Consider the following 12671-nt stretch of genomic DNA (forward strand, 5'->3'; position numbering starts at 1 on the left):
AATTTATTAAAATTATTATTATTTATTACTTATTTTATAAGTTTTCCCAATTCTAATATTTAAAAAATTTCAGACTTTAATAAATGGGAAAAAGAAATATTTAACTTCTTATTGATTTTTATTTATTTTTTGTAAATTTACTTTTTTATTTTTATATTTTATAAATTTTATTATTTTATGATAGAGTTTACCAATTTTAAAAAGATAATTTTAATATTTTTTTCTTTTTAAATTATTTCTTAATTATATTTTATTAATTTAGTTTCTATCAATTAAGAAATTACATTTTTAAATTTTTTGTGAGAAGAATATTGTTTAGTTTATTAAGATTTTGATTAAAAAAAAAATATTAGCAATTATTAAAATGGGAAAAGAATTTCATGTTGTATTGTTCTTTGTCACTTTTTTTAATATAATTTTGTAAATTATTAATATAATTTTTAGTAATATTATTGCAGTTTAATTAATTGTATAATAATAATTTTATAATAATGCATAATGTAAAATTTATGAGAGTGCAAACTGTAATTATAATGCAAATTAAGCTACAAAATGTTGAAATTTTTGGTCGAAACATTTTCCGCTCAATCATTTTGTATTGTTAATATATATGGGCGCAAATAACATTAATAACCAAAACAAATAAACGTTAATTCATACGCTCAAATGATACCGCATTCAAATTTCAGTTACCACACTTCTGTGTACCTAATTATTTGCAAGTTTTGTTGTGAATAAATTGAGGGAATCACTTAAAAAACTAAATATGTTTGACTAAACAACGAATCATCAATAGCACAAATAACACGCGATATCAAATCATTAATAGTGTTTTGGTAATTACGAGATGCATTTGTAGTTATGTTAATTGAAAACAAACCACACAACCGAACTAAATAGGGCCGTGATAATGACGTGCCAAAGTAACGAGCACGGTTTAATTACTGATTTTGTCAATCAAAATTTACCCCGTGAAATGTGCCAAAATTTAATTTGCACCAAAAACCTTTTTTTTTATGTTACTACGGTAATTTTTAATTTCGTGCACGTATTCGAATCGATCAAACACTTTACCCACCTTGTTGACTTCAGCCGATTGGATTTATTGGCCTTTTTTGCATAAATCCGTTTTCAGCCGAATCCCCGAAGTTCTTTTATTAAATTAAACGGCCACTCACGGCCCGCCACTTTCAGTAGGAACTTATAATTGGGATGTCCTGGTGGAAGAACACTCTGAAGTTGCGGCGTTGGTCGAAAGTTCTTTTAGAAATTAATAACTTTTAGTTTCAATGATTTTACTTGTACTACACGGTTAAGTAAGAGTATTTATAAATTTTTATTAAACAAGCTAAAAATTGCATATTATACTTCAAGAAGTTGATGGACCACACCAATAATAATTGGTTATTATTAATATTTACTGAAAACTGGAAAAATAAGTGTATACACTCTCTGTACATTAATTTAAAAATAGGTTTTTATTTATAATAGTAAGAAAAAATTTTAAAAATATTGTTTTCCTAAAAGCTGAGACTAAACTTCATGTCTCAAAGTTAAGTTAAGTTCTGTAGATATTAGATGGGAATATTTACTGCTTCATTTGCGGTATAAAAACTTTCAAATAATCTTTTGCCCCGCATAAATATTTGCCGTTCATAAATCACACCCTTCCATAGTTTGAACTAGCAGTCCTCCAGCTAATCCCCAAAATAAATAATGTATCCCCTAAATCATATTTTGTCCTGAGATCAACCCTCTCTTTCGAAAACGGACACTCATTGTTACATCGGGCATACAATATAAATGTTATGTTAATGTTTATGGGAAAACTTCGGGCGTATCACTGCGCTAATATAGTTGGTTTTGCGGGCACTGAAATGTTATGATACACGCCTGAAAGTTTATACTCACCGCTTCTTATGTCGTGATACGGTTTCATTTGTGTCTGCCAAAGTATCTGGAACGGGGAATGCAAGAAAAGAGGGTAACACAACACCGGAGTGTTCATAAGTGTTCTTTTTCTTTCACTTGAACAATAGAACGGGGAATTATATTAAATAAAAATGCGACTGGAACGCGTTTTCGTTTGTTTTATGTGTCTTACTAAAAATAAACCGGTGATTGAACTAAAATAAATCAAGGCGAACTTTCGAAAAGGTCTCGCGGTTTTTGTTGTAGACGGCCGATCGATCAAGTTCGATTAGTTTATAAAACAATTGAGGCGCATTTTTAAAATGTTCGTTCAACTATTCAATCATGTTTTTTGTTGTCTGCGAATTGGATTGAAGGTTTTAGTCTAAATAAGGTTTTAATAGTCTGAATAAAATTTATAAAAATTTAATGTCTTCAATTTATACATAAATTTAACAGATTTTTGACAAATATTTCATATTTATTTAAGTTTTTTACAGTTTTTTCCTTTTTTCTACAGTTTTTAATCTATATAAAATTTTAATGAATTTAATGTCTTCAATTTAAATATAAATTTAATTCCTTTTTGACAAATATTTCATTAAAATAATAGTTTAATCAAGTTTTTCACAGATTTTTCCTCTTTTCTACAATTTTCTAATATAAATAAGATTTTAATAGTCTGAATAAAATTTACGAAAATTTAATGTCTTCAATTTAAACATAAATTTAACACCTTTTTGAAAAATATTCCATTAACATAATAATTTAATCAAGTTTTTAACAGATTTTTCCTCTTTTCTACAATTTTCTAATCTAAATAAAATTTTAATAGTCTGAATAAAATTTACGAAAATATAATGACAATTTAAACATAAATTTAACACATTTTTGAAAAATATTTCATAAAAATAATAATTTAATCAATTTTTTCACAGATTTTTCCTATTTTCGACAATTTTATAATCTAAATAAGATTTTAATAATTTGAATAAAATTTACGAAAATTTAATGCCTTCAATTTTAACATAAATTTAACACCTTTTTGAAAAATATTTCATTAAAATAATAATTTAATGAAGTTTTTAACAGATTTTTCCTCTTTTATGCAATTTTCTAATCTAAATAAGATATTTATAGTCTGAATATAATTTACGAAAATTTAATATCTTCAATTTAAACATAAATTTAACACCTTTTTGAAAAATATTCCATTAAAATAATAATTTAATCAAGTTTCATAAATTTTTCCTCTTTTCTACAATTTTCTAATCTAAATAAGATTTTAATGGTCAGAATAAAATTTAGGAAAATTAAATATCTTCAATTTAAACATAAATTTAACATATTTTAGAAAAAATAATCCATAGAAATAATAATTTAATCAAGTTTTTCACAAATTTTTCCTCTTTTCTACAATTTTATAATCTAAATAAGATTTTAATAGTCTGAATAAAAATTATGAAAATTTAATGTCTTTAATTTAAACATAAATTTAACACCTTTTTGAAAAATATTCCATTAAAATAATAATTTAATCAAGTTTTTCATAGATTTTTCGTCTTCTACAATTTTCTAATATAAACAAGATTTTAAATGTCTGAATCAAATTTAGGAAAATTAAATATCTTCAATTTAAACATAAAGTAAACATCTTTTTGAAAAAATAATCCAGTGAAATAATAATTTAATCAAGTTTTTCATAGATTTTTTCTCTTTTCTACAAATTTCTAATTTAAATAAGATTTTAATAGTCTGAATAAAATTTACGAAAATTTAATGTCTCCAATTTTAACATAAATTTAACACCTCTTTGAAAAATATTTCATTAAAATAATAATTTAATGAAGTTTTTCATAGATTTTTCGTCTTTTACAATTTTCTAATATAAACAAGATTTTAATTGTCTGAATCAAATTTAGGAAAATTAAATATCTTCAATTTAAACATAAAGTAAACATCTTTTAGAAAAAATAATCCATTGAAATAATAATTTAATCAAGTTTTTCACAAATTTTTCCTCTTTTCTACAATTTTCTAATTTAAATAAGATTTTAATAGTCTGAATAAAATTTACGAAAATTTAATGTCTCCAATTTTAACATAAATTTAACACCTTTTTGAAAAATATTTCATTAAAATAATAATTTAATCAAGTTTTTCACAGATTTTTCCTCTTTTCTGCAATTTTCTAATCTAAATTAGATTTTAATAGTCTGAATAAAATTTAGAAAAATTTAATGTCTTCAATTTGAACATAAATTTAACATATTTTTGATAAATATTTCATTAAAATTTTATAGTTTCCTCTGTTCAACAAACTTTACAATTATTAATAATTTTTATCATTTTTCTTTTAATTAAAATATGTGATGGCCTAAAAATGTGTTTATTTGAAGACGAACTATAATAATTAAGCTTGGAAGCTGGGCAAACTCTTTTAAAACAACTGTCTTGATTAAAATCGTAAAACCGAAACTATTAAAGAGCAACGAAAGCCAAAAGTCATACCACGAACATTTACGATAATTTCTTAGGTAGTTAGCAAAAACTGGGACAATTGAAACGAAAATGAGCTTTCCAAACACCCCTTTTATTCCAGAAAACACGAAAATCACAGATATTTCATTAAGTTTATTTTCATCAAACTTTATGATATTGAAGTAATTGACATAACTTCTTCAATGATAAAATCCTTCAGTAATTTCAGCAATGAAGTAAATTTGATGAACCGGCAAAAATCTGACTTGGGTGTGCCTCTTGGGGAACGTTATAATAATCCTCTTACTTAATTAACACCGTCTGATATTTATTTAAATAAAAAACAGTAAAATTGTGCTTGTTAAAATTAACAAGAGCGGAAAACTTCCCCCTAAATGCATTTTATTGATTTCGAATATTTTGTTGCGAGTGTTCCGAATAAATTTTGCATAAACCGGCAATAAAAACACATAAAATAAAACGGCGGACGATCCAAATCAAATTTTACGGCACCAAACAAATTTTTGTTCCAGGTAAAACTTCGGATGGCCACCGACCAATAAAAAAAAATGCTCTCGACGTTCCAGCAACAGGCAAAGAGTCAAGTTTGTCACAACACAACCCTAGAAACCTCCTGCAACCAGACCTCGGCCCTCAGTTTGACATGTCTCACCCTCAACCAGACCTTTTCCGACTTCTACTGCGAATACAGGCTGAACACCACCAGCGACTACTTTTGCCGCCACTGCGACGCCAACTCCACCACCAGCATCGTCGTCAGCTTCATATCGAGTGTCAGTGAGTTCGTACTCAGAACGTCCGACGTGAATTGCGGCTTCCTGAAACTGCTGAACCGGAGTGAGGGCATCACCTGGACCTGTTCCAATAGTGTCGAGGACCAAAGCCACTATGACTGGAGCTTTTTGTTCGTTGTGATTTTTATAATAGCCGGTGGTATTGGGAACATACTGGTGTGTTTGGCTGTGCTGTTGGACAGGCGGTTGCAGAACGTGACCAATTATTTTTTACTCTCGTTGGCCATTGCTGACCTGCTGGTCAGCCTCTTCGTCATGCCTCTAGGAGCCATACCTGGATTTTTAGGTAAGACCTAGTTATCTTGTTAGAGTCTTTGCCTATCTGACTATTATTATTGCCGTGCAGAACATGTTCAGCACCGTGTATTTATATAATCCAATTTTTCCAACTCGCATTCACTTCTATTGACACATGTCTTTAAATTCGAATCGGCGCCTTAATATTCGGAAGCCGATAAAGCTGCGCCTTCATCTCGACTCATGTCTTTATGTGCGACCTTCCCCCAGCTCACAAGCTGATCCAATAAAGATGTCCGAAAATAGAGCTCCAGAATAAATACTACGTGTTTATTTTTATATGGAAGTGCAGGCCGGAAGTCACGCGTGTTTGCGGCTCCGGACGGATTACCGCACGTGCCGTGTTATTAACAAATGTCCGGTAAATAATTAAGGGGGGCAGTGGGTGGTGGGTTTTGGCGGCTTACAGTTCCTGGACAGGGTGAATCAAATAAACAAATTCCGTTTGTGCATGTTACGTCACGTATCTACGGTCTACGGTGTTTGAGGAAGGCATTCCATAACTTAGGGGAGGCTGCTTTCAGCCCCGGAGAAGTATGTCAAGTTTTAGATAATCCGGTAAACACAGACAACGCAGGACGCCTTCAAACCTTCAAAGGGACGGCGGATGTCTATCCTGGATTAGGGAACTTTCTGGAGAGGGGGGGGGGGGACTTTTTGATAATTGTTTGTCCACAAAGTTGCCCACAAAGAATCTAAAATTGAATGAAATACCTTCTGTTGACTCAATTTTTTATTAAATTGTACATCAAAGCTTGGATTTTAGCTTAGGAATTTGCTCAGCTTATTATTAAGACAAGAATGAATAGTCTTGTCATTATGTCATCCTGGAAGTATTAAATTGTCACTAAATTAATTGTTTGCTTCAATAATAGATAAAGGTTTTAGTAATTTTGGGGTTATTGTCAGTCAAAGCAAAAATGCCAAATTAAAGTGACATAAATGCATTCGTCCAACAAAGCAGAAGACCTGGAACGATTTCCACAACATAATGTCTCATTTAAAATCATCATTTGATGGCTTTACCATGCCCAGAGTAGTCGTGGTGAACGAATCAGATCCTGTAAAGTATTCTTCCATTAAGATCAACAAATCCAACTATGACAACGATAATTCAAGGTTTGAACAGTTGGATCTTAATTCATCATCAAGGATGCTACCATGTACGAATAGACAATGGAATTGTGTCGAACAGGGCAGCTTCGTTCTGGAACCTGTGGACAATACATTCAAAACTAGAAATCTTTCTTCTGTAAGAACTGCTCCAAAAACCTTCCCAGGTAATTCCAGATCATTCATCTGTAATGAAAATAGTTGCCCAGGAAATAGTGTATTTCAAAATGAAATACCTTATGAACTGGGTAAGGGGCCTAATTTACCACAGAGATATTTTTCATCACTGAATAGAAAACAAAAACCCATCCTGAAAGCAAAGACGGACGTGTATGTAAGAAATAATTGCCCTCAGGTGTATCACAATACATATTCCAAGGAAATATCCAGTCAAACTGTTGGAAACATCTTCAATTTGATGCATATAACAACATCCAAGATAGAAAAAGAAGCTAGCCAACTGCTTAGACCAAAACAAAAGAAGTCACGTGACTCAGGTGATTTATTACCAAGAATAAAAAGGTCGTACCTAAGAAATCGTTCATCGTCATCCAAGGCGGAAAAAATGAAGACCCCAAGGCAAATTATTTGCCCCGAAATCCCCTGCGAATGTGACGATTTATTCCCTAAAGAACCCACAGAAAGGAAGGTAAAAACAAGGAGCAAAACTGTATCAAAAACCGGAAGGAAGACACGCACCAGAAACTCCAGGTCGGTGATTTGCGAAAAGAATAGTTGCCCCGAAAATCCCTGCAAACTGGATGATGCTGAAGTGGACATCACTCCTGCAGACAAAAGAAGCAAGGCAAGTCGTAGGTCTTCAGAAAAACCTAAGACAAAAATCAAACCGGCCTCTTTCAATTCGTTGGCATTCTCAGACTGTGAGGACAAACCGTCAAATACAGAAGTAAAAAAGAGGTCAGACTCAACAACAAGATCATCTAGGAAAAAACGTAGAGGCGACAAAGTTTTACGTTCACGCTCGTTGATTTGTGTGGAAAATGATTGTCCGGAAAATCCTTGTGAATGTGATAAAATTGAGGAGTACTCGAGGTCACCCAGAGTGTCAATTTGCTCCAGATCGATGCTGTGCCTACAAAGTAGTGACTGTAATGAGTTGGTTCCAAAGAGGTCAATTCATGTTTCACTCAGCTCAAAGACTAAAGTGTGTTCCAAGTGTAATTGCTGTCCTGAATCGTGCGAGTGTTGTGACTTGTTCCCCTCACAGCCCTCCATTGTTTCCCCCTTCAAAAGTAAGCCAACAACAGCAGAAGACTTGGAAGTGAAGTTCGCACCTTTCCCTTCGAGTAACTCGGAGCAAATTCACAAGAAAGACCTTCGAAGTGGTCAGTCAAGCCTTAACCTCACCAATTGTCGAGTTTTCATTTCCTGCACCGACGTGAGTTGTGCCAATACTTCCGAGAATGTGTGTATGTATGAAAATTGTCAGAACTCTGAAAGACCCACGATTAAATGCGTCACATGTTTATCCATGTATCATGCCGAGTGTGCCTTGTTGATTAAAAATTTAGTTGTCTTGAGCCAAAATGGCTATGTGGACTGTTGTTCCAGACGGGATTTGGAACGTAAAAGGAAGTGTCGAAATATTGACGATGACATGAAGGATTTAAAATACTTGCAGAGCTTTGTGTCGACGTCCATGCAAGGGTTTGATGATACCTGCAAAAAGCTGATAAACTCTGTAAAGGAAATTGATTTAGCTATTGAGGGTATGTGCAACCTTACTTTTCTCGAAGCTGAAAACACTTTCAGACAAATTACTGGCCAACCAGGGTGTAACAGACTTATTGGAGACCAACGTAATACTCCAAATAAAAGTATTAATGATGAACCAAAACCAACTGAACCGAAAAAAAAGTCCACCACCACCACCAATAGTAATGAAAAAAGAATACACAGGAAGCTAAGTCGGTTGAACTGACTAATAATTAAAAAATATATTATTGGCATTTTTGTAAAAATATTTTTAATAAAAATATTAATAAAATGACAGGACTTGAATATTGTTTATTGGTATTTTACGTCAATATAGATATAAAATGCCAAATTGAAGTGACATGAATGACTCGTTCCAAAAACATTGTTATATATGCAGACGTCCTCGCAAATTTGCACATCATGACTTTTTGCCCAAAGAATTTATTTTAGAAAATGGGTCCTGCATTAAATATTGGACAAAAAGCAATGAGGGCTCAGAAGAAGGTGAGTCAAGTGTAAAAGTGGTGGAACTAAAGCTTGATGAAAAATCTAAAAGGTGCAAACAATGGAGAGGGTTTAGTGATGTGGACCGAACTTTTGATTTTTTGCCTAAGGTGTTCATTTTGGAAAATGAGTCCTCTGGAAACTATTGGTGTGACTGTAATGAAACTCCTGTGAAAGATACGTGTAATGTAGAGCGGATAAAACTGAAACTTGATAAGAAATCTAAGGCCAAAGGGAAGAAGATTACCTCCAAAAGGGATTATTCTCAAGTGCAATGTTTGTGTGACGATTCATTAAGCAAACTGGAAAGTACCAGGAAGAAAATCAAAGAACAAACTGCAGATTCATACGACACATGTGCACAATCAATACTTAACATTACTAATTGCGATGTGTACTTCTCTTGTTCTGGTGAAGATCAACACTCTAGAGAGGCACAAAACTTGTGCATGTACCCAAATTGTCAACGAAGTGAAGACGAAGAAGTCAAAATTAAGTGCGTCATGTGTTTATCAACGTATCATTCGCAGTGTGCGTTGCGCATCAAAGACTTAATTGTGCTCAGCCCTAATGGCTACGTTGACTGTTGTTCTCAGCGAGGTTCCACAAAAAATGGTGAACATCCAAGATCCTTCCAATAGAAGAACCAGAACGAAGATAATTAAACAAGACTCAATAATATTGTGTATTTAATGGCATTTTTGTAATTTTACAGTAAAATATACTTTTTACTCTTAAACATTTAGTGGTTATGTCTTTGATTATTTTTGTACGTCAACAGAAATGAAAATGCCAAATTAAAGTGTCATGCATGACCCTTTTCAACACCACTGTAGTTTATGCAAGGGATCTTGTAAATTTGCACATGATGGCTTTTTTCCTAAAGTATTTGTTTTGCAAGATGGATCTAGCATTAAATACTGGACAAAAAGCAAGAAAGATGAACCTAGTGTACAACTGGTGGAAGTGACCGGACAATCTAAGTCCAAATTAAGTGAAGGGTTAGACCAAACCCATTGTGACTGTAGTGATCTATTAAAAATAGAACATAGTAAAGCGAATGGCACAAAGATAAGTAACAATGAGCAAATTTTGAGCAAAACTTTTATGTCTGGCCAATCAACCCTTAATCTCACCAATTGCAACGTTTATTTCTCTTGTTATAAAGATGATGAAGATGATCAAAACACACAAAACGTATGCATGTACAAAAATTGCCAACAAGTTGAAAATGAAGAAGTCACCATTAAGTGCGTTACCTGTTTATCAACTTACCACACACAGTGTGCTTTGTACATCAAAGACTTAGTTGTGCTAAGCCCTAAGGGTTACGTGGATTGTTGCTCTCAACGAAATTCCATAAAAACTGAACAACAAGTGACGCCAGAGTTGAAAACGTCTTCTGACAAATGTAATGTTACATGTAGGAGCTTAATTGAAACAGTCGATGAGATAAATTCTGCCATTAAAGTAATCAAGATGTTTGAATCACGTATCATGGCTAATACCACTCAAATAAAAGACGTCACAGACTTTCCAAATGAGTCACCTCGTGCCACTTCAAGTACTGGGTACATTACTTCTGACTTAAGTAGTAATAAGGTTGAAAGCTCAGCATTAAGTCCTGTAATTCTCGATGACGAAGAGGTCGAGATTTTACATGATCATGCAATAATAGTGAAAAAAAGGGAGAGGCAATCTAACACCAGCAAAAGTTGCGTAGAAGAATGTCCTAGTGACTGTTGTGACATGGTTAATAAAAAGGTGGATGAATGTTTAAGCAATTTTTGTATAGCTGATACTAAGACGATGAATTTTGGAAATGCTAAATCATCAAAGCACGTAATTCCTTCACACTTGCAGAAGAATAAAGATACTGGATCAAACGGTAATGGAAATACGAAAAGAGTTTCATTTGAAGTTTTTGATGAGCCTACGCTAATTCATACTAATAAAAACCACCACCACGGAGAAAAGTGTCCAGTCCACTGTTGTGTCTCTGATAATTCTGTAGAAGAAGAATGTTTAAACGATTCTTGTGAAACTGATAGAACAGCAAAAAGACATTTTGCAAATGCTCTTTCATCAAGGACTCTTGTTTCTCAACAACTGAAAAAGGAACAAGATGAAGAAATTTCTTTGAAGGATAAACAAACAGATGAGTCAGCCACTCAAGTAAATAATAAATATAATGGCATATCGCAAAATAAGTTAACCACTGGAAAAGTTCCATTGAAAAAAGAAGAACTGGAAGTGATAGAAGAACTGTCTGAAGAAAACGATAGGAAAATATCACGGACACCTAGATCAATCAGTCAAGTGATTGAAATGACTATTAATGAAAAACAAAAAGGGACTAAAACGGTAGAAAAATCATATGAAGAAAATGTTAAAGATGCTGATGACAGTACTAGGTTAAACAATAAAATGGGTACTGACTCAGATGTATTTAATGAAGAAGAGTTGGAATTAAATAATGTGGTACTAGAAAATAAAACTACTCTTGACCATGTGCCAGAAGAAGACCCAAAAGATGACTTTATTAAAACTAACACTGTGTCTAATAATAATGTTGATGAAAATCCACTTAATAAAGAAAATACTTTCGAGGGTGATGATGATGATGAAAGCCCATTCGATGAAGAGAAAACAGAAGCAAAAAATAAAAAGATTTGTTGTAAGACTCCAGTAGATAAAAGAACAAAGGAAATGGAAGAGGAAGCTGATAATAAAGATAATGTTGAACCAAGAACTATCAGCAACAAGAATCCAGTAAATGAAGAAAATACCATGGCAGTTAAGGAAGAATATGATGAGAATAATCATTTAAACAACGAATTGACTGATAATGAGGTTTCATCTATAGAAGAAGATGAATTGGCTAAAAAGGAAGTCATTGAAGACACGGATGAAGAAATTTATGATCACAATGGCAATCCTAATAAAGAAAATAATCAAAAAGACAAGAATAACAATAATAATAAAGGGGAGGATGAAAATATTGAAAAAAGAGCAGTTTTGGCCGAAAACACAACTGAAGAAGAAGAAATTTCGAAAAATGACGCAGATGAAGAAAATCTGTCAGAGACAAGACAAGGTATTGACAGTGAAGCTGAAAACACAGAAGTGAAAGAGGAATTATATGAAGATGTGGGTGAAGATAATACTTCATTAAACAAAGTTGAGACAGGATCAGTTGTCAAAAAGGAATTGTCTGAAGATTCGGGTGACGAGACTATTCCATTACAAACTGAACCATGTGACGAAAGGTGTCATGAAGGGGATGATGGAGAAGATTGTGAAGAGTGCCACAATAAGTGTCGTATTGTTAAGAGAGAAGTGACAGAAGACACTGAACACATTGATAAAGATACCTCTGTATTAAATAAAGGAGGTTTAGATACGATTGTGGAAGAGGACTCTGTTGAAGATAATACTCCTTCACGAGTTGAAAGTGACGAAGTGCCTAGAATGTATAAAGGAGGAGATACAAAAGATGTGAAAGAAGAAATGTGTCATGAAGGGGATGATTGTGAGACGTGTGTAAAAGAAACAGATGTGTGTCAAGACAATGATAAAATCAAAAAACATTGTAAATGTGGTAAGCGTAAATTAAAAAGAGAAAGCCCTGAAATACCTAAACCTTGTTGCTGTAAATGTGGAGATGATGACGCAGGAGAGACAAATGGAGACAACGGACAAAAAAGGAGTTGTTGTTTCTGTAAGTCAAAGTGTGAGTTGAAGGACGTCTGTGGGATTCAGTAATAATAAGAGTTATAATCATACTTAGATCCAGTAAAATAAACATTTTTATTTGGCATCCTTTATGTT

General features: G+C 32.7%; 1 protein-coding gene across 1 annotated transcript in view; it reads left to right on the forward strand.

Annotated features, from left to right (window-relative positions):
* The first annotated feature begins 4518 nt into the window (after positions 1 to 4518).
* The window catches only part of LOC109603502 (5-hydroxytryptamine receptor 2A), a 78424-nt gene continuing 70271 nt past the window's right edge, over positions 4519 to 12671 (forward strand). Inside the window, exon 1 of the mRNA XM_049966356.1 lies at positions 4519 to 5493. Within this exon, the coding sequence (XP_049822313.1) occupies positions 4962 to 5493 (532 nt within the window). The 5' untranslated portion in view covers positions 4519 to 4961. The remainder of the gene's footprint in view (positions 5494 to 12671) is intronic.

Source organism: Aethina tumida, chromosome 4, assembly GCF_024364675.1.
Source record: "Aethina tumida isolate Nest 87 chromosome 4, icAetTumi1.1, whole genome shotgun sequence".
In the NCBI taxonomy this organism is placed as follows: domain Eukaryota; kingdom Metazoa; phylum Arthropoda; class Insecta; order Coleoptera; family Nitidulidae; genus Aethina; species Aethina tumida.